At 42.1% G+C, this 24165-nt stretch overlaps 1 protein-coding gene across 1 annotated transcript in view; it reads left to right on the forward strand.

The window, feature by feature from the left end:
* The window catches only part of LOC121005463 (transient receptor potential cation channel subfamily V member 6-like), a 69581-nt gene that overhangs the window by 21273 nt on the left and 24143 nt on the right, over window positions 1–24165 (forward strand). Inside the window, exons 3-7 of the mRNA XM_040438232.1 lie at window positions 2938–3060; window positions 5537–5677; window positions 6307–6405; window positions 7053–7216; window positions 7293–7442. Coding sequence (XP_040294166.1) covers window positions 2938–3060; window positions 5537–5677; window positions 6307–6405; window positions 7053–7216; window positions 7293–7442 — 677 coding nt within the window. The remainder of the gene's footprint in view (window positions 1–2937; window positions 3061–5536; window positions 5678–6306; window positions 6406–7052; window positions 7217–7292; window positions 7443–24165) is intronic.

Here is a 24165-nt window from a genome sequence, read left to right on the forward strand (position 1 = left end):
GAATGTGGTATTTTGCATTACGGTGCTGATGAGCCCCCCCCTTCCCTACACACACACCTCTTCTTTCATTGCCCCACCTCCTGTCCATTTAGACCCTCCTACAATATAGGGCCACTTTTAGGAATTTTTTTTCCAGGGTCACTTCAGGTTTCCAATCTGCCCCAGCTTGAGCCTGCACCCTCAGTGGCAGAAACTATAACTTATGCATGAAAACAACTTCAGGTCATCGGGTTTGCTTGCCGCATTTTATGAAGCCAATAAATTTTTTATTCGTGTTTATAACCCTGGATGTTTTAGATTGTAAAGTCCTTATCTTTAGAGCAAGAGATGCTTCCATTCACTTTTTTCCCTTCTGAAATTACTGATTGAATACAAATATTTCCATCGTCTTCTATATGACAACTATGGCTCCATAATGGGAACCTCGCCAATTGGTAAGATGACCGTGAACTCAATCTTCATACATTTCACTCATTTCTAGTTCTCATATTCAATGCTGTAGCGGATCAATGGATCCGCCAAAAATACTGAGAAAATCCGTGTGACGTTGTTCATGTTACATCAGTTTTATTTGCGGAACCATTATAAGAATGCCGCAAAACGGACAAACATAGGACATGTTCTATTTTTTGGTGAAACGGACTTGCGGACATGTGGATAGGGAATGCACACGTAATTTCAGGGGGTTTTTGTGGCTTAAAAAAAAAACGGAACAGACAGACAAAAATACGTTTGTGTGCAGGAGCCCTTAGACAGACTAGACATGGAGACGGTGAGTCTTTAAATGTGCCCGCAATATCTCAAGTTGTATGATAAATCTGGTAAACCTATAGACTGTTATACAAATAATCTAGTGAATGCCGCGCATCCACCGCACCTGCTCTACCTAGCGGCAAATCCTCAAACAACTAGTGCCGGGAACATTTACTTTGCTTATCTTTCTATCTGTATCTTGATCCACGGCGCATTCCTCTCTTGCTGATTGCGGCGATTAAATCCAAGGTTTTTTAGGGCAGTATCTATTCCTTGAAGTGCGCCTTGGCCAGCGGCTCAGCTCCGTTCCTGTATCTAGAAAGCTTGCGCTCCACAGGAGCACCAAGTGACATCCTTCACCCCTGACGAAGAATAGCGATCTATCCGAAACGCGTTGGGTGTTTGGCACTCAGAGCTACGCTACCCGTAAGATCAGCAGTTTTAGTTGTCCTACTTTCCAATTTTTAACACAGAAATGTTGGTGCATTTTAGGCCCCACTCCTCACCCCACAAGGCCAGGCCCCTTTACAAGCAAGCCATCCCTCTTAGACAAGTCTGGCAAATAAAAAACACTACGTGAGACTTTTTGCTCCAAATTGCACTAAATATTAGACAAAATCAAGTCACTGAGTCAATAATAAATCTGGGCCATGTGAGTCATAATCTTCTTACCGATCCTCCTCACCCCACCGCACCCTTTCCCTGGTCCCCTGCTGGCCTCTACTTCCTGGTGCCTCTTGATACGTAGGAAATGAAAAGTCAGCCAATAACTGACCAAGGTGGGTCACTGCTGCCGCCAGTACATGGTCATTTCAACAGAACAGGTGTCACAATAAACGATCCCTGCTGCTCCAGTGATGTCAGATAGTGACAGGAATTAGATGACACGTCTCACTGGCAAAAATCCGCTCAAGGACGCAATTCACACAATTATATCGTTATTCACCAATCCATTTGGACTGCAACCGTTTTCATAGATTTCTTCCTGATCCAGGCTGGCTCATCCAAATAAAATAAAAAAACTAGAATAGTGAGGCACCGTAGACGTAACGCCGTCAGTGTGGTTTTTATCTTTTTGATATGCATGTTTGATGAAGCTGATGTTTTTGAGTACAATAAATCGTATGTGCGTTTGAAACCAATCTTGCAGTGCTCCACTATTCTTGGTTGCCTTTCCTTTTACCGTTACTTTCTGACATCACTGGTGCCGCGCCGATCTGACTTTCTTTCATTGTGACTAGTGATGAGCAAAGTATTGAAAAATTAGAATCGGCTGCTGCACTGAATTTTGCAAAATTAAATCGTTTCGTGGTGAATTACTTTGTCACGAAGCACATTTCTTTGTAAGTAGCGGGTGCGACTGCGCCACCCCTGTCATTGTACCCCTCGGATGCTGTGTTCCTCGCTGATCGCGGCATCTGAAAGCGATAATACAGTGTAAATTTTTTTTCGCAGCATAGTAAATGGAATGGCATTGCGACTCATAAATTGCTGCGACTCGCAAGAAATCCAACTCAGGTGAATCTCTTATGACTGTATTGTAGTCCCAACCTAAAATGGCCAATAGGGGAGTCAGTCTAAAAAAATAATTATCACACCAACTCTCATATTAGCTAAACATGCCATAAAAAGGTGCAGACATAGACAATGATTTGTTCCCCTATCCACCAGTCACAAAAACTTTGGCTGTACACACAAATTTTTGAGGAACCAAAACCTATGTAGTAATATCATGAGTGACAGTTCAGTGGTTGTGTTATATATATATATATATATATATATATAGAGAGAGAGAGAGAGACAAAGAAAGTAGGACTGCACTCCAGAGTAATGGTGAAATAAAGTGTTTAATCACCCATAGTATGGCAAACTTGCAACGTTTCGGCTCACAAGAGCCTTCCTTCCTTAGGCTTGAGGAAGGCTCTTGTGAGCCGAAACGTTGCAAGTTTGCCATACTATGGGTGATTAAACACTTTATTTCACCATTACTCTGGAGTGCAGTCCTACTTTCTTTGTCTCTACAATATTGGGTATAGCCGTTACCCTGTGCTGGACCTTGCACCCAAACCTTGGTTGGTGCTCCCGCTGGATTTTTTCCTTTATATATATATATATATATATATATGGTATACATACATTAGACATAACTGTATTAAACTTTATTCCCTATGTATACATACGCAGGAGCGGTGGGAGAGACAGCATTGCATGTGGCGGTCCAGTATGAAAACTTGGAGACCGCAGAAATTCTACTGGATGAAGCTCCTGAGCTAATTAACCAGCCCATGACCTCTGATGTCTATAAAGGTAGATATATCATACATCTTTCGTTTTTGGTCTCATTGCTTATAGTTTACTACTCAAAGGTTATTCAACCGCTCAACCGACATATCCGGTGACTAAAGGGATAATGTACTTCTTATCATATAAAGATGAGACTTCTCTCAGCAGTAGATGTGGTAACATTATAGTATATTGGTCCAATTGTTGCAATATGGGAATCATTTCTACATGTTCAACATAATTAGTACAGCTATGATGCCTAAATGATATGGTAAGGATACAAAAGAGAATACTCAAATACAATATTGTGCTGTTTGACCACTCCACATGGTGTAGCAAAGATTTCATGTTCTCTTTGCCCTGGGAGTAGCCTTCTCCTATGCCAGTTGCCAGCCTATGCTGTGTATCCAACCAAAGGTGGTCATATACATTAGGAAAATGTTATCCAAACCTGGTAATTATGATGGCATTCACTGACCGTCCACCATCAAATGTGTATGAAGGCCACTAAAATCTTCTCAATGGAAAGCTAGAGAAGAAAGGTCAAGAATATTGCGCATCACCATGCCCGATCCTTTGTTCCTGCAGAAGAAGAAAAGATGCCAGATTGGTCTGGCTGTGGTTATCTTCCCTCTCCCCATTGACAGAACCATGCACACTCTATCGAAGAGGAGTCAGAAGGAATAGCTATCATTACGTACCACTGACTGCTATATGTCAGTATATGACTACTATATTACTGCATATACAGTCCAAACGGCAATCTTATCTCCAGAACGGAGCCCCCGAATTGAAGGAGTGCCCACCAGCATGTGCCTTGTGATCTCTATTCATCGCTATGGGAGTTATGAAGACAGCCAAACAAGCATTCTCTGCCATTTTTTGAAGTTCTACAGCAGTGAATGGAGAGAGCAATGGTGCGAGTGTAAGATCGTGAACCGGGGAGGGATCCCCAGGATACAGCGAAGTCACAGACGAGGAATGCGACAACACACAGCTTTGTGCAAAAACAGAAACTTTACTAAAACAGTAATTTAAACACAACAATATGAAGGTGCACCAAATATCTTATACCCCGGGCCCACAGTCACTGTCCCTGTCCGGTTGGACAGACCTATCGCGGTGGTGCGCACAGCAAAGCCTGCAAGTCAATACTGTGCCGCAATAGAGAGGACAAACCTAGCCGATGGCGCACACAGCAGAGCCTGCAAGTCAATACTGTGCCGCAATACAACTTTGTAAAGCCTGCCAACATGCAAGTCCTAACTAAATAAATAACTAATTCCAGGTCTAGACTTATTCTCTGATGCTTCAGGCGCCACTAATATAATGCAATGAGTAAACAGGTTTACTGACCTGCGTCCGTTCTGTGTCAGAGGATGTCTTTTAACCGAGATGATCACCAGGCCCTTAGTACTCATGCGACCTTGCTTGGTAGTTAAACTTCTGTTCAAACGTTGTGAACAGTCCTCCTGGAACAATCCTTGTTCCTAAGAACAGGATCTAGGTGAGGGACAACGACTAGTCCCACTCCACTGCATCCCCGATCACTCCAGGACACTTGAACACCAGGATTGGACCAGATTCAGTCTCACACAACCAGTCCTTCCCCAATGTCAGCTCTCTCTCACTTCCTGGTTCTTCTTCCAGCAGCAGCAGCATGAGTCATCCTCTACTTTGCAAATTTAAATCCAGCAGTAACTTAGCTGTAACAGAGAACCAGCGGCCTCCTGTGGCCGAAATGTAAAATGACAATCCTAAAGTTTAATTATGCACCAGCATTATACAGGAAGAGCTGTTCCACAATCTCACACAAGGACTGCCAACCCTCCTTTCATTGGTATCAGATTGCCGGACTGCCGGAAATAGTCCAGCTTGCTCTCAGCAATTTTTGGAACTCCCATATAGGTGAATGGAGGGTGGCCGTGCATGGACAGCTGTTCTCTGTTTGCTTGGGGTGGGGGTGGGGTTGGCCTTCTAGAGATAGGAGGGATATGCCATCAATGTCCCAGATTGGCCAACTCCTTTAATGGCACAAAATAAATTGCAATAAAAACACATTTGTGTATGTATGTGTATATAAATTATAAAGTTTTTGCAATGACTAAATACATACTACCACTTTTTTTATTTTAAAATATACAATTTATTGGAATACATAGAAAAGGTGCACCTGTAGATACCAGTATATTATGAATGGGAAGAATACTATTGAGGCTTTCAGTCAGAGAAAAAATCCTTTCTGAGGGTTAACGTGTAAGGTTCCTGCCCCCTTTACAAAAGATCATGGGTTTAAGACCCTGCAGGGACAATCTGGTAAACAACCATAATATGCCAGGACTCCAGTAAAGAGCAGGGAAGCTGAACTGTGGAGGGGTGGAACTGTGACTCTCTAGAAGAACAGGGACTCCTTACTGAGTCCTAGCCAGGCAATTGTTTGGTCTGCTTCCATTGACTGTTTGACACTGCTCCTGATTGATTTCTATGTCTTACTTTCCAGGTCAGACTGCATTACATATTGCTACGGTCAATCAGAATGGCAACCTCGTTGCAGAGCTGATACGTAGAGGTGCCGATGTCTCTTCACCTCGAGCTACAGGGACGTTCTTTGCACTTAGTAAAAATAATCTCTTTTACTTTGGTGAGTGAGGAAACATGAATAAAATATTTATGTACCATCCAGAATGGTATTGCTTATTATATTGGATTAATTTTACATTTTAAGGATCAACAAGGCAAGAAGACTTTTTGTGATATACCTATAATGATTCTTTATACTGTAGATCAGATGCAATGAACAGCGATTTAATGCAAGGAACTTTTAACACCTTCTGAGGCAGTAAATCATACGGTTTACAATAATTTAACCCAGAAATGCAAAATTTTCTTCTTGTTTCTCACTTTTTTATTACATCTTTTATTTTATTTTTTCTCCCTCTCTCTACAAAATTTGTCGGAGATTGAATCACCCAAAATTTGGCTTTGGATCTACCTCAGATTTTAACATAATTTAGGTCAAATCCAATTTGTTTGGAATTGATTCGCTCAACTCTAGTTGAGAGTAATTTCTGATCCTGGCCAGGAGGACCTTGGCTTTATGTCCCACTTGTGCCCATTCCATTCCCGCCATGGGAATTACTTTTCACCCATGCCGCAGATGTACATCATGATGAAGGAATGGCTTAAAGGCAACTAAATAAGTCATTATATCTAGGTTTTACATGGCCTGCCTTTGCACATGGATTTCAAATTGTCTCATGTATCTTCTAGGTGAGCATATACTAACCTTTGCGGCATGTGTAATGGACATTGAGATCGTGAAGATACTTCTAGATCATGGAGCTGATCTTCATGCCACAGACTTTTGGGGTAAGGAAGTTTTGGACTTTTTGATAATAAGCAGAATGACAGGAATTATTAATACACAATTATTTGGTTTTATCTACTTGGGTCCATAGTTTTTCTCCACAATGTCCTCACCTCTGTTAAGCTCTTCAGTCTTCACAATGAAGATTAGCAAAGTCCCCTATGTCAGACCAAGCATTGTGGGACCTCCTGCCAGATACGTTAAAGCCAGAGACAGATTGTATATGAGGTTTGTAATAGGGAAGGAGCTGCAGGATAGTATGAGACAGAAAAAAATAATTTGTGTGCCTTTTCTATTGTATGTTTTGTACATTCTGCATTTAGTGTTCATTTCAGTAGAATATTTTTTCTTAGCAAAAATGTCTTGCCAATGCAATGCTCATGACAGAGCACAATTAAAATCTCAACACCACCCACTCCATGCTACTATCAGATTGCAGGCTCCGATATTGTGCTCAAACCCAATTAATGTTATATGCTGATGTATTTTAAAATATCAAGTCTTGTTTTCAGCATTATGAGGTGGTAAATTCGCAACCCTCACAAAATGTCCTTACTGATAGGACTCTTCTTTAGTCCCAGTTATTTCTGGGCAATGTTGGTCTACACACAACACAATGGTACTTCTATTATTTTTATATTCTTCACAGGTAACTCAGTTCTACACATCCTTGTTCTTCAACCCAACAAAAGTCTATCGTGCCAGATGTTTGACTACCTCTTATCACAGGATGGTGGAAAAACTCTAATTCACAGTCAGAATAGACGGGGACTTACACCACTGCAGTTGGCTGCTTTTGAAGGAAATGTGGTTGTGAGTGTACACAATATTCTTGATTTTTATCACGCCATTGAGACATCTCATCATTTCCTCTCTCAACTCATGACAGATGTTCCAGCACTTAATTCAGAAGAAAAGAAAAATACAAAGTACATATGGTCCTCCTGTCACCACCATGATGTATGACATGTCAGAAATTGATTCTTGGGAAGATCAGCCATCAGTGCTTGAGATAATTGCATCATCCAACAAGAGTCAAGTAAGAAATAAAAATAATCATAGCAATAAAGATTCAGTTTCCATTATTTGTTACCAGTACAGTTCCCCCAGCTATAAATACAATATAACTACTATAATACTGCCTCCTATGTACGAGAATATAACTACTATAATACTGCGTCTTTTGTACAGGACTATAACTACTATAATACTGCCTCCTATGTACAAGAATATAACTACCATAATACTGCTCCTATGTACAAGAATATAACTACTATAATACTGCCCCTATGTACAAGAATATAACTACTATAATACTGCGTCTTTTGTACAGGACTATAACTACTATAATACTGCCTCCTATGTACAAGAATATAACTACCATAATACTGCTCCTATGTACAAGAATATAAGTACTATAATACTGCCTCCTATGTACAATACTATAACTACTATAATACTGCTCCTATGTGCAAGAATATAACTACTATAATACTGCTCCTATGTACAAGAATATAACTACTATAATACTGCCTCCTATGTACAAGAATATAACTACTATAATACTGCCTCCTATGTACAAGAATATAACTACTATAATACTGCTCCTATGTACAAGAATATAACTACTATAATACTGCTCCTATGTACAGGACTATAACTACTATAATACTGCTTCTATGTACAAGAATATAACTACTATAATACTGCTCCTATGTACAACAATATAACTACTATAATACTGCCTCCTATGTACAAGAATATAACTACTATAATACTGCTCCTATGTACAAGAATATAACTACTATAATACTGCTCCTATGTACAAGAATATAACTACTATAATGCTGCCTCCTATGTACTAGAATATAACTACTATAATACTGCTCCTATGTACAAGAATATAACTACTATAATGCTGCCTCCTATGTACTAGAATATAACTACTATAATACTGCCTCCTATGTACAAGAATATAACTACTATAATCAGTGGCGTACACAAAATCCATGGGGCCCCGGTGCGAAACTGATCCATGGGGCCCCCCCCTGTCGCCCCCCCCCCCCCCCCCAACCTGCCGCAAGAATTTACTTGGGCCCCCTGGATTGGGATTGATAATGCTCCGTGCCTCTCTGTGACCTTTTTACTACAAAATCACAATGAGTTAAAGTTGTCACTGTGATTTTGTAGAAAATAGATCACAGAGAGGCAAAGAGCATTATCAATCATGTTAATGCTCCGTGTCTCGGCTGTCCGGGACGGGGCTTGGCTCTCTTTCAAGCAGCAGATTACTCGCACGGCATCCGCTCATGTGAAAGAGCCCTAAGCCCAATGCATGACTACACTCACCCAGTCCTAACTAATAAAATCTGGTCCTACCTCATCCAGGGTGTCGCTGGCGTCGGTGTGATGTCCGCTGGATCCAGAACAAGGTCCCTGTGGTGATAGAGAAAAAAGAATAATCACATAAGGAAGGGATGGTGACTGCCCCAGTCAAATTACCAGCAGGGGGCGCTGTGCTGGCCTGTAAGACTGAGCCATGCCAATGTATAGCATACATTTCCCCTAAGTGCTACTACACAGTACTAATGCCCACCTTGTGGCCTCTCACAGTAATTAAGCCCACCTTGTGGTCCCTTCAAAATAGTTATGTCCTCCTTGTGGCCCCTCACAGTAGTTATGGCCAGATATATTCCCCCCCTTACAGTAGTTATGGCCAGATGTATCCCCTTCACAGTAGTAATGCCCAGATATGTGTCCCCCTCACAGTAGTAGTTATGTCCAGATATGTGCCCCCTCACAGTAGTTATGGCCAGATATGTGCCCCCTCACAGTAATTATGCCTAGATATGTGTCCCCCTCACAGTAGTAATGCCCAGATATGTGCCCCTCTCACAGTAGTTATGGCCAGATATGTGTCCCGCTAACAGTAGTTATATCCAGATATGTGTCCCGCTAACAGTAGTTATATCCAGATATGTGTCCCGCTAACAGTAGTTATATCCAGATATGTGCCCCCTCACTGTAGTTATATCCAGATATGTGCCCCCTCACTGTAGTTATATCCAGATATGTGCCCCCTCACTGTAGTTATGGCCAGATATGTGTCCCCCTCACAGTAGTTATGTCCAGATATGTGCCCCCTCACTGTATTTATGGCCAGATATGTGCCCCTCTCACAGATACAGGGGGCAAAATGGAATATATATACAGCGGAGGCAAAAAATTTAATATATACACAGGGGACAAATAGAATATATACAAAGGGGGCAACATGGATATATATACAGGGGCCCTGTGTATATATATATATATATATATATATATATACACAGGGGCCCTGTATATATATATATATATATATATATATATATCCATATCCATTTTGCCCCCTCTGTATATATTCCATTTGTCCCCTGTGTATGTATTCTATTTTTTACCCCCTCTGTATATATTTAATTTTTTGCATTTTGCCAAATATTTAATTACATTTGCCCCCGGGGTCGGGGGATTTGCTGTGATTCCCACTCTGCCAGATGCTCCCTGTGTTATAAAAAAAAACTTACCTACTCTGAACCTGCTCTGCTCCCGCCGTCTTGTTCATAATCCCGTCTTCTGGCGTGCGTCGGCCTGGTGCGAGGCCTGGTGCGAGGGTCACGGGTCTGGCAGCAGCCCTGGATGGAGGAGGGGCCGCCGCGTAAGTTACTCACTGCGAGTGCTCAGTGCTGCACCACCGGCCAGGCACAGAGGCCGGGGCCCGACCAGCCATATACTATTAAAGCTTTTAAAATCTGCGGGCCCCAGCTGCCTTGGGTACAGCACTACTGCAGGGGTCCACAGGCGGCCGGGCCCCCTGGAGTGCCGGGCCCGGTCGCAACTGCGACCGCTGCGACCCCTGTATGTACGCGCCTGACTATAATACTGTTCCTATGTACGAGAATATAACTACTATAATACTGCGTCTTTTGTACAGGACTATAACTACTATAATAGTGCTCCTATGTACAAGAATATAACTACTATAATACTGCCTCCTATATACAAGAATATAACTACCATAATACTGCTCCTATGTGCAAGAATATAACTACTATAATACTGCTTCTATGTACAGGAATATAACTACTATAATACTGCTCCTATGTACAAGAATATAACTACTATAATACTGCCTCCTATGTACAAGAATATAACTACTATAATACTGCCTCCTATATACAAGAATATAACTACCATAATACTGCTCCTATGTGCAAGAATATAGCTACTATAATACTGCTCCTATGTACAGGAATATAACTACTATAATACTGCCTCCTATGTACAATACTATAACTACTATAATACTGCTCCTATGTGCAAGAATATAACTACTATAATACTGCTCCTATGTACAAGAATATAACTACTATAATACTGCTCCTATGTACAAGAATATAACTACTATAATACTGCCTCCTATGTACAAGAATATAACTACTATAATACTGCCTCCTATATACAAGAATATAACTACCATAATACTGCTCCTATGTGCAAGAATATAACTACTATAATACTGCTCCTATGTACAAGAATATAACTAATATAATACTGTTCTTATGTGTCTGTGGATGGCACTGTTATAGGGGGTGGATCTGTGGATGGCACTGCTATATATGTGTCACCCACAGATCCCCCACCCCATAACAGTGCCATCCACATATCCCCCACCCCATAATAGTGGCATCCACAGATCACCCCCCATAACAGTGCCATTCACAGATCACCGCCCCCATAACAGTGCCATCCACAGATCTCCCCCCCCATAACAGTGCGATCCACATATACCCCACCCCATAATAGTGCCATCCACATATGCCCTAATATACCTGTGGGAGGGGTCGGTGGCATGCAAATGCTATTATACTGCCCTAATGTAACCTCACCACCATAGTTATCCCTGTCATAACCCACCTCTTAAACCTATTGCTAACCACTGCCATTTTCCCTTCCCATCATGCACGTACTCAAGAAGCCTTCCCTGGACCCATCTTCTTTTTCCAGCTATCACTCTCATTACTCTAATTCGCATCCAAACTCCTAGAACAACATGTTCATCTTGAATGGTCTTCCCACCTCTCATCCAACTGACTTTTTGATCCACTACAATTCGGCTTCAGACCCAATCATTCCACTGAAACTGCCCTAACCAAAGTCGTCAATGATCTGCTACTTGCCAGAGCTAAGCATTAGTGTTGGGCAAGCACCAAATTGCTAGGGTAGAACATTTTACGATGCTCAGGTGTTCTACCGAGCACTAGAGATGTCCCGAATAGTTTGCCGGCGAATAGTTCCCGGCGAACATAGCTTGTTCGCGTTTGCCACGGCGGGCGAACATATGCGATGTTCGGTCCGCCCCCTATTCGTCATCATTGAGTAAACTTTGACCCTGTACCTCACAGTCAGCAGACACATTCCAGCCAATCAGCAGCAGACCCTCCCTCACAGACCCTCCCACCTCCTGGACAGCATCCATTTTAGATTCATTCGGAAGCTGCATTCTCAGTGAGAGGAGGGACAGTGCTGCTGCTGCTGCTGATTCAATAGGGAAATGGATAGCTAGGCCAGTGTATTCAGTGTCCACTACAGTCCTGAAAGACTCATCAGATCTCTGCTGTAAGGACAGCGTTCTGACAGCACCCCAAAAAGCCCTTTTTAGGGCTAGAACATCAGTCTGCTTTATTTATTTTTTTCCTGTGTAATCTAATTGCAGTTGCCTGCCAGTGTGTGTGTCAGGCTCACAGCGTATATTGTGCCCACTTGCCCAGTGCCACCACTCATATCTGGTGTCACAATAGCTTGCATTTAAAAAAAAAAAAAACTTTTTTGACTGTGAAATAATAGCAGTCATTTTCCTTCACAAGTGTGCGTTTCAGGGCCTGCAAGGGCACAGTGTCACACCAGTGCATAGGGGACATAACAGGGATTAAACTGATAAGAATAGAACAACATAACACACCACAACTATCTGGCGGCACATTAGATTGCACGCGCAGTGCCCCAAATTTGAAGTAGGAGGACCGACCAAGCATCTTTTTCCATCTCCCCGTTCCTAAAATCGATGCATATACACGTTCCCTTATAGGGGACGTAACAGGGATTAAACTGATAGGAATAGTACTACTTAACACACCTTATAATAACGCAGAGAGAGGAGTCTGAAGAAGAGGAGTCAGAGGAGGAAGGTGGCTTTGAGGAGGTGGAAGACCAACCACAGCAGGCGTCCCAGGGGGCTGCTTGTCACCTTTCGGGGACCCTTAGTGTTGTACGTGGCTGGGTGGAGGAAGAGACCTTCAATGACATCGGTGAGGACAAGGAACGGGACATGGCTAGCTTGATATCCAACCTTGTGCAAATGGGGAGTTTGCAGTTGTGCAAATGGACTCTTTGCGGTGCGTTAAACGGGGAGTTTGGTCTGTCACTGTGAAGCAGGCGTAACCCATACACTACCTGATCGATACAACATCATACCTGATGTTTTAAAGCACGTTATTCCAAACAATTTAGGAATGTTAGGTGATTTATGCCCTTTATGGATTAAAACCCGACTCTGTGTCAACTACGTAATTTTCCATGGGAGTTTTGCTATGGATCCCCCTCCGGCATGCCACAGTCCAGGTGTTAGTCCCCTTGAAACAACTTTTCCATCACTATTGTGGCCAGAAAGAGTCCCTGTGGGTTTTAAAATTCGCCTGCCTATTGAAGTCTATGGCGGTTCGCCCGTTCACGAACATTTGCGTTCGCCGTTCGCGACATCTCTACCGAGCACCCGAGCACAATGAGAGTCAATGGGAGAACCCCAGGCAACCCCTGCTCTGAAGAGGGGAGGGTGTCAGGACTCTAGTTCAAAGTCCCTGCTCTGACTTCATATATAGCTATATCCATATATGGAGTCAGTGCTTGGGGACACCCCATTGTATTTATATCTAATTTCTGAAAAGTTTCTGCTAGGATTTGAACTCCTAACCCCTTGTACATTAGAGTCAAGGACCTTATCCACTCTATAAAGCTGAACGCTAAACTGTGACAGAAAAACCTTGTAGTAGGTTCTGATGTAGTAAGTATTCCTATTCAGCAGAAGACTTATTTTATATTTCTGTGCAGGTGTACATGTAGCTCTATAGTGTAGTGGTTAATGTGCTCGCCTCTAATGTACAATGTTGGGAGTTTGAATCCTGACAGAAACAATTCGGAAACATTTATATATATGTATGTTTTTAGCCATATTATATTTACATGTATTATTATATATTTAGAATATATAATATAGTATAATATATGTAAATATATTATGGCTAAAACATCAGTATATATATACAGTACAGACCAAAAGTTTGGACACACCTTATTCAAAGAGTTTTCTTTATTTTCATGACTATGAAGGCATCAAAACTATGAATTAACACATGTGGAATTATATACATAACAAACAAGTGTGAAACAACTGAAAATATGTCATATTCTAGGTTCTTCAAAGTAGCCACCTTTTGCTTTGATTACTGCTTTGCACACTCTTGGCATTCTCTTGATGAGCTTCAAGAGGTAGTCCCCTGAAATGGTCTTCCAACAGTCTTGAAGGAGTTCCCAGAGATGCTTAGCACTTGTTGGCCCTTTTGCCTTCACTCTGCGGTCCAGCTCACCCCAAACCATCTCGATTGGGTTCAGGTCCGGTGACTGTGGAGGCCAGGTCATCTGGCGCAGCACCCCATCACTCTCCTTCATGGTCAAATAGCCCTTTCTTTCAAAGTTTTGCCAATTTTTCGGCTGACTGACTGACCTTCATTTCTTAAAGTAATGATGGCCACTCGTTTTTCTTTACTTAGCTGCTTTTTTCTTGCCATAATATGAATTCTAACAGTCTATTCAGTAGGACTATCAGCTGTGTATCCACCTGACTTCTCCTCAATGCAACTGATGGTCCCAACCCCATTTATAAGGCAAGAAATCCCACTTATTAAACCTGACAGGGCACACCTGTAAAGTGAAAACCATTTCAGGGGACTACCTCTTGAAGCTCATCAAGCGAATGCCAAGAGTGTGCAAAGCAGTAATCAAAGCAAAAGGTGGCTACTTTGAAGAACCTAGAATATGACATATTTTCAGTTGTTTCACACTTGTTTGTTATGTATATAATTCCACATGTGTTAATTCATAGTTTTGATGCCTTCAGTGTGAATCTACAATTTTCATAGTCATGAAAATAAAGAAAACTATTTGAATGAGAAGGTGTGTCCAAACTTTTGGTCTGTACTGTGTATGTGTATATATATATATAATATATATATATATATATATATATATACACTCAAAGAATTATTAGGAACACCATACTAATACTGTGTTGGACCCCCTTTTGCCTTCAGAACTGCTTTAATTATACGTGGCATTGATTCAACAAGGTGCTGATAGCATTCATTAGAAATGTTGGCCCATATTGATAGGATAGAATCTTGCAGTTGATGGAGATTTGAGGGATGCACATCCAGGGCACGAAGCTCTTGTTCCACCACATCCCAAAGATGCTCTATTGGGTTGAGATCTGGTGACTGTGGGTGCCATTTTAGTACAGTGAACTCATTGTCATGTTCAAGAAACCAATTTGAAATGATTCGAGCTTTGTGACATGGTGCATTATCCTGCTGGAAGTAGCCATCAGAGGATGGATACATGTTCTCATTCTCTTTACGCCAAATTCGGACTCTACAGAACAAGACAAAGAAATACCATACAATGGCCGCACCTCAAAAATACAATTTATTGAAATATATAAAGATTAAAAACAAACAACATGTACATGGGGCAAACCCCAAGGATGGTACAATTGGAGTATGACAGTATATATATCTTTGTGGTGATGTGCCACAGAGAGAGCTATGCAAGAACGGGTAAACAATGTAATCCCTGAAACAACTCCCTCAATCCTGTAGTGGTGGCACAAACATAATGGTATCACACAAGGCATACAAAACCCATCCAAGAGGAGTGCACTTGAAGCCTGACGCGTATCGCTAGTGCCTCGACTAGCTTCCTCAGAGGTCCATGTGCATTTGAGTCCTAGGAACTCATCCTATATAGTCAGTAAAGTCAGATATCACAATTAATATATAAGCATCAGCTGTGGTCATACCTATTAAAAACTCATTTAGTGAAGAGGTCAGGCGAGAGAACGTAGATAGGTATCACCTGGATGTGTCCCAGTGCATGGTCCGTGCGCCCCTGCAGACGCCAGCGAACCGGCGTGTTGACTAAGCAGGCGCGCATGCGCAAGATGGCTCCCGGAACAGACATCGACGCCACGATGCGTTCCAAACAGCGGAAGCACAGTGGAGCCTCAGACGTCATATCCGGGAGCCACACTGCAGCTGAATCCCGGTGGAGCGCAAAATGTAAATAAATGTGAATACAAGCGGGCACACCAAAATTAGATATTTGATCATAGGATACGCATGGTTATGCATAGTCAATTACATGACTATTGCATACCACAAAAAATACATACATACACAGTTATACAGTTACAATATAGTGCAGTTGCAAATACAATAAAACCTCTTGAACACACAGTTCATCTCCAATATGCAATATAGTTTATAAATCCTACGAATAAACCTTCTCATGCATGATCAAGGGGGAATCAAAATTCATATGCATAATAGCAATAATAGTGTACATGATTATTGCATACCACAATGAAAAATAAAAAATAATAATGAAAAATATATATATACAGTGGGGGAAATAATTATTTGACCCCTCACTGATTTTGTAAGTTTGTCCAATGACAAAGAAATGAAAAGTCTCAGAACAGTATCATTTCAATGGTAGGTTTATTGTAACAGTGGCAGATAGCACATCAAAAGGAAAATCGAAAAAATAACTTTAAATAAAAGATAGCAACTGATTTGTATTTCATTGAGTGAAATAAGTATTTGAACCCCTACCAACCATTAAGAGTTCTGGCTCCCACAGAGTGGTTAGACACTTCTACTCAATTAGTCACCCTCATTAAGGACACCTGTCTTAACTAGTCACCTGTATAAAAGACACCTGTCCACAGAATCAATCAATCAAGCAGACTCCAAACTCTCCAACATGGGAAAGACCAAAGAGCTGTCCAAGGATGTCAGAGACAAAATTGTAGACCTGCACAAGGCTGGAATGGGCTACAAAACCATTAGCAAGAAGCTGGGAGAGAAGGTGACAACTGTTGGTGCGATTGTTCGAAAATGGAAGGAGCACAAAATGACCATCAATCGACCTCGCTCTGGGGCTCCACGCAAGATCTCACCTCGTGGGGTGTCAATGGTTCTGAGAAAGGTGAAAAAGCATCCTAGAACTACACGGGAGGAGTTAGTTAATGACCTCAAATTAGCAGGGACCACAGTCACCAAGAAAACCATTGGAAACACATTACACCGCAATGGATTAAAATCCTGCAGGGCTCGCAAGGTCCCCCTGCTCAGGAAGGCACATGTGCAGGCCCGTCTGAAGTTTGCCAATGAACACCTGAATGATTCAGAGAGTGACTGGGAGAAGGTGCTGTGGTCTGATGAGACCAAAATAGAGCTCTTTGGCATTAACTCAACTCGCTGTGTTTGGAGGAAGAAAAATGCTGCCTATGACCCCCAAAACACCGTCCCCACCGTCAAGCATGGGGGTGGAAACATTTTGCTTTGGGGGTGTTTTTCTGCTAAGGGCACAGGACAACTTATTCGCATAAACGGGAAAATGGACGGAGCCATGTATCGTGAAATCCTGAGCGACAACCTCCTTCCCTCTGCCAGGAAACTGAAAATGGGTCGTGGATGGGTGTTCCAGCACGACAATGACCCAAAACATACAGCAAAGGCAACAAAGGAGTGGCTCAAGAAGAAGCACATTAAGGTCATGGAGTGGCCTAGTCAGTCTCCGGACCTTAATCCAATCGAAAACCTATGGAGGGAGCTCAAGCTCAGAGTTGCACAGAGACAGCCTCGAAACCTTAGGGATTTAGAGATGATCTGCAAAGAGGAGTGGACCAACATTCCTCCTAAAATGTGCGCAAACTTGGTCATCAATTACAAGAAACGTTTGACCTCTGTGCTTGCAAACAAGGGTTTTTCCACCAAGTATTAAGTCTTTTTTTGTTAGAGGGTTCAAATACTTATTTCACTCAATGAAATGCAAATCAGTTGCTATCTTTTATTTAAAGTTATTTTTTCGATTTTCCTTTTGATGTGCTATCTGCCACTGTTACAATAAACCTACCATTGAAATGATACTGTTCTGAGACTTTTCATTTCTTTGTCATTGGACAAACTTACAAAATCAGTGAGGGGTCAAATAATTATTTCCCCCACTGTATATATACACATTACAGTGTCGTACAATTGCGGATACAATATAACCTCTTAAACACAAAATTCATGTCTACTGTACAATGGAATTAAAAATGTGCCCTCACATACATGATCAAAAAGGGATCAAAAAGCACATAGCGTAATATCCCTTGACATAGTCTACTAAAGTGCTAGATCAGTGCTTTCTTAAAAAATGTAAATAATACATAATAATAATATATGCGAATAAAGTATACCATAGTAAAAAAAGACAATAAATTTGTTTCAATAACACCTAAAAAGTCCTCCACTCACCACTTAACATGGTGAATGCATAGACAATCTTATACTAGAAAAGTGGTCACATATACATTTTGCAAACCACGGGATGTGGACCATGCACCGGGACAGGCGACCAGAGAGCGCAGGCGCAAATTCAAAGAAGAGAACGTCCAAGAATACATACTTGATTAGAGATTATTAGATCCTATATTTGTCCATGAAAACCATTCTCAGACAAACAGTGATCTAGCAAGAGTGAACCAAAACATACATATAAATAAATGGTTAAGTGATGGTACGGTTAACTCCTCAGAAGAGGGGAATGTGAGGTAAGCCAGAGGAAAGGGCCATGAGAAAAGAAGGTGCTATAAATATTCATATTCATGACCCGGGGTCATTGGAGTCACATGATCAAAGTCATACCAAGTCCAATCACCCGAGGTCAGTGAAGGTGCAGAAAGTGCCAATAAATTATTCCTATGCTTATAGTAGTGAAGACGAAAAGGATCCAGGAGGGGGAGATCCGTGATGCGGTAGGTCCTGTATCCCAGTGGACAACATTCCTGTGATCCTAAAAAATATATAAAAATGCGATAAGCATGTGCTAATGTGGAGAAAAAAGGAAAACAAAAAAGGTGAGGAAAAACAAACATTGTAATACATAGGCGCATGGAATTAGCAATGGGCCTACATATAGAAACCAGTGAAAGTGAGTTCCTCATTCAGACCCCCTGGGGATTGTGAACCAAGATTAAATATCCATCTTGATTCAGAACGGAGCAAGCACCTGGAGATATGCGTGCCCCTGATGTTGCTCCGGACCAAATCCAATCCAACCACCCTTAGGTCGTCATACCTGCCATTATGATAATCCAAAAAATGAGCTGCCACTGATGTAAGTGGTTTTTCCTTGCTTCTATCTCTTGCTGCCAACCGAATGTTTGATGTATGCTGCTGGACTCTCTTCCTCAGCTCCTGCATGGTCTGGCCCACATAGATCTTCTCACAGGGGCACAGAAGGGCATATACTACATTCCTGGAACGGCAGTTAATGTAGTGTTTTAAGTACAATCTAGAATTCTCACCATGCGAGAAAGTGTTGGAATTCAACATAAATTGACATATTCATATGCATAATAGCAATAATAGTGTACATGATTATTGCATACCACAATGAAAAATGAAAAATAATAATGAAAAATATATATATATATATACACATTACAGTGTCGTACAGTGTCGTATAAATTACCAATGGCCGGATCTTTATAAAATCTTGAATACCCATTGGTTTTTACTTCAATCAGATGGCAAATTGGCAGCATACGTTGATAACAAACCCAAGATTATAGCACGAAGGACAACTAACCTAAAAGATACCTTAGTATGCAGTCATTTTCAACGCCCGGGTACATCTACGGGCAGGGGTGTGGCCCTTAAAGGTACATATTCTTGTGGGGACTGCAACATATGTCAATTTATGTTGAATTCCAACACTTTCTCGCATGGTGAGAATTCTAGATTGTACTTAAAACACTACATTAACTGCCGTTCCAGGAATGTAGTATATGCCCTTCTGTGCCCCTGTGAGAAGATCTATGTGGGCCAGACCATGCAGGAGCTGAGGAAGAGAGTCCAGCAGCATACATCAAACATTCGGTTGGCAGCAAGAGATAGAAGCAAGGAAAAACCACTTACATCAGTGGCAGCTCATTTTTTGGATTATCATAATGGCAGGTATGACGACCTAAGGGTGGTTGGATTGGATTTGGTCCGGAGCAACATCAGGGGCACGCATATCTCCAGGTGCTTGCTCCGTTCTGAATCAAGATGGATATTTAATCTTGGTTCACAATCCCCAGGGGGTCTGAATGAGGAACTCACTTTCACTGGTTTCTATATGTAGGCCCATTGCTAATTCCATGCGCCTATGTATTACAATGTTTGTTTTTCCTCACCTTTTTTGTTTTCCTTTTTTCTCCACATTAGCACATGCTTATCGCATTTTTATATATTTTTTAGGATCACAGGAATGTTGTCCACTGGGATACAGGACCTACCGCATCACGGATCTCCCCCTCCTGGATCCTTTTCGTCTTCACTACTATAAGCATAGGAATAATTTATTGGCACTTTCTGCACCTTCACTGACCTCGGGTGATTGGACTTGGTATGACTTTGATCATGTGACTCCAATGACCCCGGGTCATGAATATGAATATTTATAGCACCTTCTTTTCTCATGGCCCTTTCCTCTGGCTTACCTCACATTCCCCTCTTCTGAGGAGTTAACCGTACCATCACTTAACCATTTATTTATATGTATGTTTTGGTTCACTCTTGCTAGATCACTGTTTGTCTGAGAATGGTTTTCATGGACAAATATAGGATCTAATAATCTCTAATCAAGTATGTATTCTTGGACGTTCTCTTCTTTGAATTTGCGCCTGCGCTCTCTGGTCGCCTGTCCCGGTGCATGGTCCACATCCCGTGGTTTGCAAAATGTATATGTGACCACTTTTCTAGTATAAGATTGTCTATGCATTCACCATGTTAAGTGGTGAGTGGAGGACTTTTTAGGTGTTATTGAAACAAATTTATTGTCTTTTTTTACTATGGTATACTTTATTCGCATATATTATTATTATGTATTATTTACATTTTTTAAGAAAGCACTGATCTAGCACTTTAGTAGACTATGTCAAGGGATATTACGCTATGTGCTTTTTGATCCCTTTTTGATCATGTATGTGAGGGCACATTTTTAATTCCATTGTACAGTAGACATGAATTTTGTGTTTAAGAGGTTATATTGTATCCGCAATTGTACGACACTGTAATGTGTATATATATATATATATTTTTCATTATTATTTTTTATTTTTCATTGTGGTATGCAATAATCATGTACACTATTATTGCTATTATGCATATGAATTTTGATTCCCCCTTGATCATGCATGAGAAGGTTTATTCGTAGGATTTATAAACTATATTGCATATTGGAGATGAACTGTGTGTTCAAGAGGTTTTATTGTATTTGCAACTGCACTATATTGTAACTGTATAACTGTGTATGTATGTATTTTTTGTGGTATGCAATAGTCATGTAATTGACTATGCATAACCATGCGTATCCTATGATCAAATATCTAATTTTGGTGTGCCCGCTTGTATTCACATTTATTTACATTTTGCGCTCCACCGGGATTCAGCTGCAGTGTGGCTCCCGGATATGACGTCTGAGGCTCCACTGTGCTTCCGCTGTTTGGAACGCATCGTGGCGTCGATGTCTGTTCCGGGAGTAGTGATGTCGCGAACATAAAATTTTCAGTTCGCGAACAGCGAACGCGAACTTCCGCAAATGTTCGCGAACTGGCGAACCGGGCGAACCGCCATAGACTTCAATAGACAGGCGAATTTTAAAACCCACAGGGACTCTTTCTGGCCACAATAGTGATGAGAAAGTTGTTTCAAGGGGTCTAACACCTGGACTGTGGCATGCCGGAGGGGGATCTATGGCAAAACTCCCATGGAAAATTACGTAGTGGACGCAGAGTCGGGTTTTAATCCATAAAGGGCATAAATCAACTAACATTCCTAAATTGTTTGGAATAACGTGCTTTAAAACATCCAGTGTGTGTATACGATCAGGTATGATGTTGGCACTGGCAGTGGGCACACTACAGTCAGTGGAAGAGGGCCTGACACACTGACTGGCAGCAGGCAAGCAACTGAATTTAGACTACTGTCTAAAAATTAAATGCCTTATTTATCGGCAAGCTACTGTGCCACCCGGTATGAGTGGTTGGCACTGGCAGTGGGCACACTACAGTCAGTGGAAGAGGGCCTGACACACTGACTGGCAGCAGGCAAGCAACTGAATTTAGACTACTGTCTAAAAATTAAATGCCTTATTTATCGGCAAGCTACTGTGCCACCCGGTATCAGTGGTTGGCACTGGCAGTGGGCACACTACAGTCAGTGGAAGCGGGCCTGACACACACTGGCAGCAGGCAAGCAACTGAAATTACACTAAAGTGTAAAAATTAAATGCCTTATTTATCGGCAAGCTACTGTGCCACCCGGTATGAGTGGTTGGCACTGGCAGTGGGCACACTACAGTCAGTGGAAGAGGGCCTGACACACACTGGCAGCAGGCAAGCAACTGAATTTAGACTACTGTCTAAAAATTAAATGCCTTATTTATCGGCAAGCTACTGTGCCACCCGGTATCAGTGGTTGGCACTGGCAGTGGGCACACTACAGTCAGTTGAAGTCGGCCTGACACACACTAGCAGCAGGCAAGCAGCTGAAATTACACTAAAGTGTAAAAATTAAATGCCTTTTTTATGCAAAGTCCTGTGCCAGCCGGTATGAGTGGTGGGCACTGGCAGTGGGCACACTACAGTCAGTGGAAGTCAGCCTGACACACACTGGCAGGCAACTAACCTTAGATTAAAGTGTAAAAATTAAGTGCCTATTTTTCAAGCAAAGTCCTGTGCCACTCGGTATGACAGGGGTGGGCACTGGCAGTGGGCACACTACAGTCAGTTGAAGTCGGCCTGACACACACTAGCAGCAGGCAAGCAGCTGAAATTACACTAAAGTGTAAAAATTAAATGCCTTTTTTATGCAAAGTCCTGTGCCAGCCGGTATGAGTGGTGGGCACTGGCAGTGGGCACACTACAGTCAGTGGAAGTCAGCCTGACACACACTGGCAGGCAACTAACCTTAGATTAAAGTGTAAAAATTAAGTGCCTATTTTTTAAGCAAAGTCCTGTGCCACTCGGTATGACAGGGGTGGGCACTGGCAGTGGGCACACTACAGTCAGTTGAAGTCGGCCTGACACACACTAGCAGCAGGCAAGCAGCTGAAATTACATTAAAGTGTAAAAATTAAATGCCTTTTTTAAGCAAAGTCCTGTGCCAGCCGGTATGAGTGGTGGGCACTGGCAGTGGGCACACTACAGTCAGTGGAAGTCAGCCTGACACACACTGGCAGGCAACTAACCTTAGATTAAAGTGTAAAAATTAAGTGCCTATTTTTTAAGCAAAGTCCTGTGCCACTCGGTATGACAGGGGTGGGCACTGGCAGTGGGCACACTACAGTCAGTTGAAGTCGGCCTGACACACACTAGCAGCAGGCAAGCAGCTGAAATTACATTAAAGTGTAAAAATTAAATGCCTTTTTTAAGCAAAGTCCTGTGCCAGCCGGTATGAGTGGTGGGCACTGGCAGTGGGCACACTACAGTCAGTGGAAGTCAGCCTGACACACACTGGCAGGCAACTAACCTTAGATTAAAGTGTAAAAATTAAGTGCCTATTTTTTAAGCAAAGTCCTGTGCCACTCGGGATGACAGGGGTGGGCACTGGCAGTGGGCACACTACAGTCAGTTGAAGTCGGCCTGACACACACTGGCAGGCAACTAACCTTAGATTAAAGTGTAAAAATGAAGTGCCTTTTTTTTAAGCAAAGTCCTGTGCCACACGGGATGACAGGGGTGGGCACTGGCAGTGGGCACACTACAGTCAGTTGAAGTCGGCCTGACACACACTAGCAGCAGGCAAGCAGCTGAAATTACACTAAAGTGTAAAAATTAAATGCCTTTTTTATGCAAAGTCCTGTGCCAGCCGGTATGAGTGGTGGGCACTGGCAGTGGGCACACTACAGTCAGTGGAAGTCAGCCTGACACACACTGGCAGGCAACTAACCTTAGATTAAAGTGTAAAAATTAAGTGCCTTTTTTTAAGCAAAGTCCTGTGCCACACGGAATGACAGGGGTGAGCACTGGCAGTGGGCACACTACAGTCTGTGGGCCTGCAGCTCCTCACACACAGGCAGGCCAGGCAACTGCAATATGTATATAAAGGAAAAAAAAAAAGCAGACTAATGTTGCAGCCCTAAAAAGGGCTTTTTGGGGTGCTGTCAGGACGCTGTCCTTACAGCAGAGATCAGATGAGTCTTTCAGGACTGGAGTGGACACTGAATTCACTAGCCTAGCTATCGATTTCCCTATTAAATCAGCAGCAGTTACAGTCTCCCTCCTCTCACTAAGACTGCAGCTTCAGAATGAATCTAAAATGGATGCTGTGCAGGAGGTGGGAGGGTCTGGGAGG

Source organism: Bufo bufo, chromosome 6 (genome assembly GCF_905171765.1).
Source record: "Bufo bufo chromosome 6, aBufBuf1.1, whole genome shotgun sequence".
Lineage (NCBI taxonomy): Eukaryota > Metazoa > Chordata > Amphibia > Anura > Bufonidae > Bufo > Bufo bufo.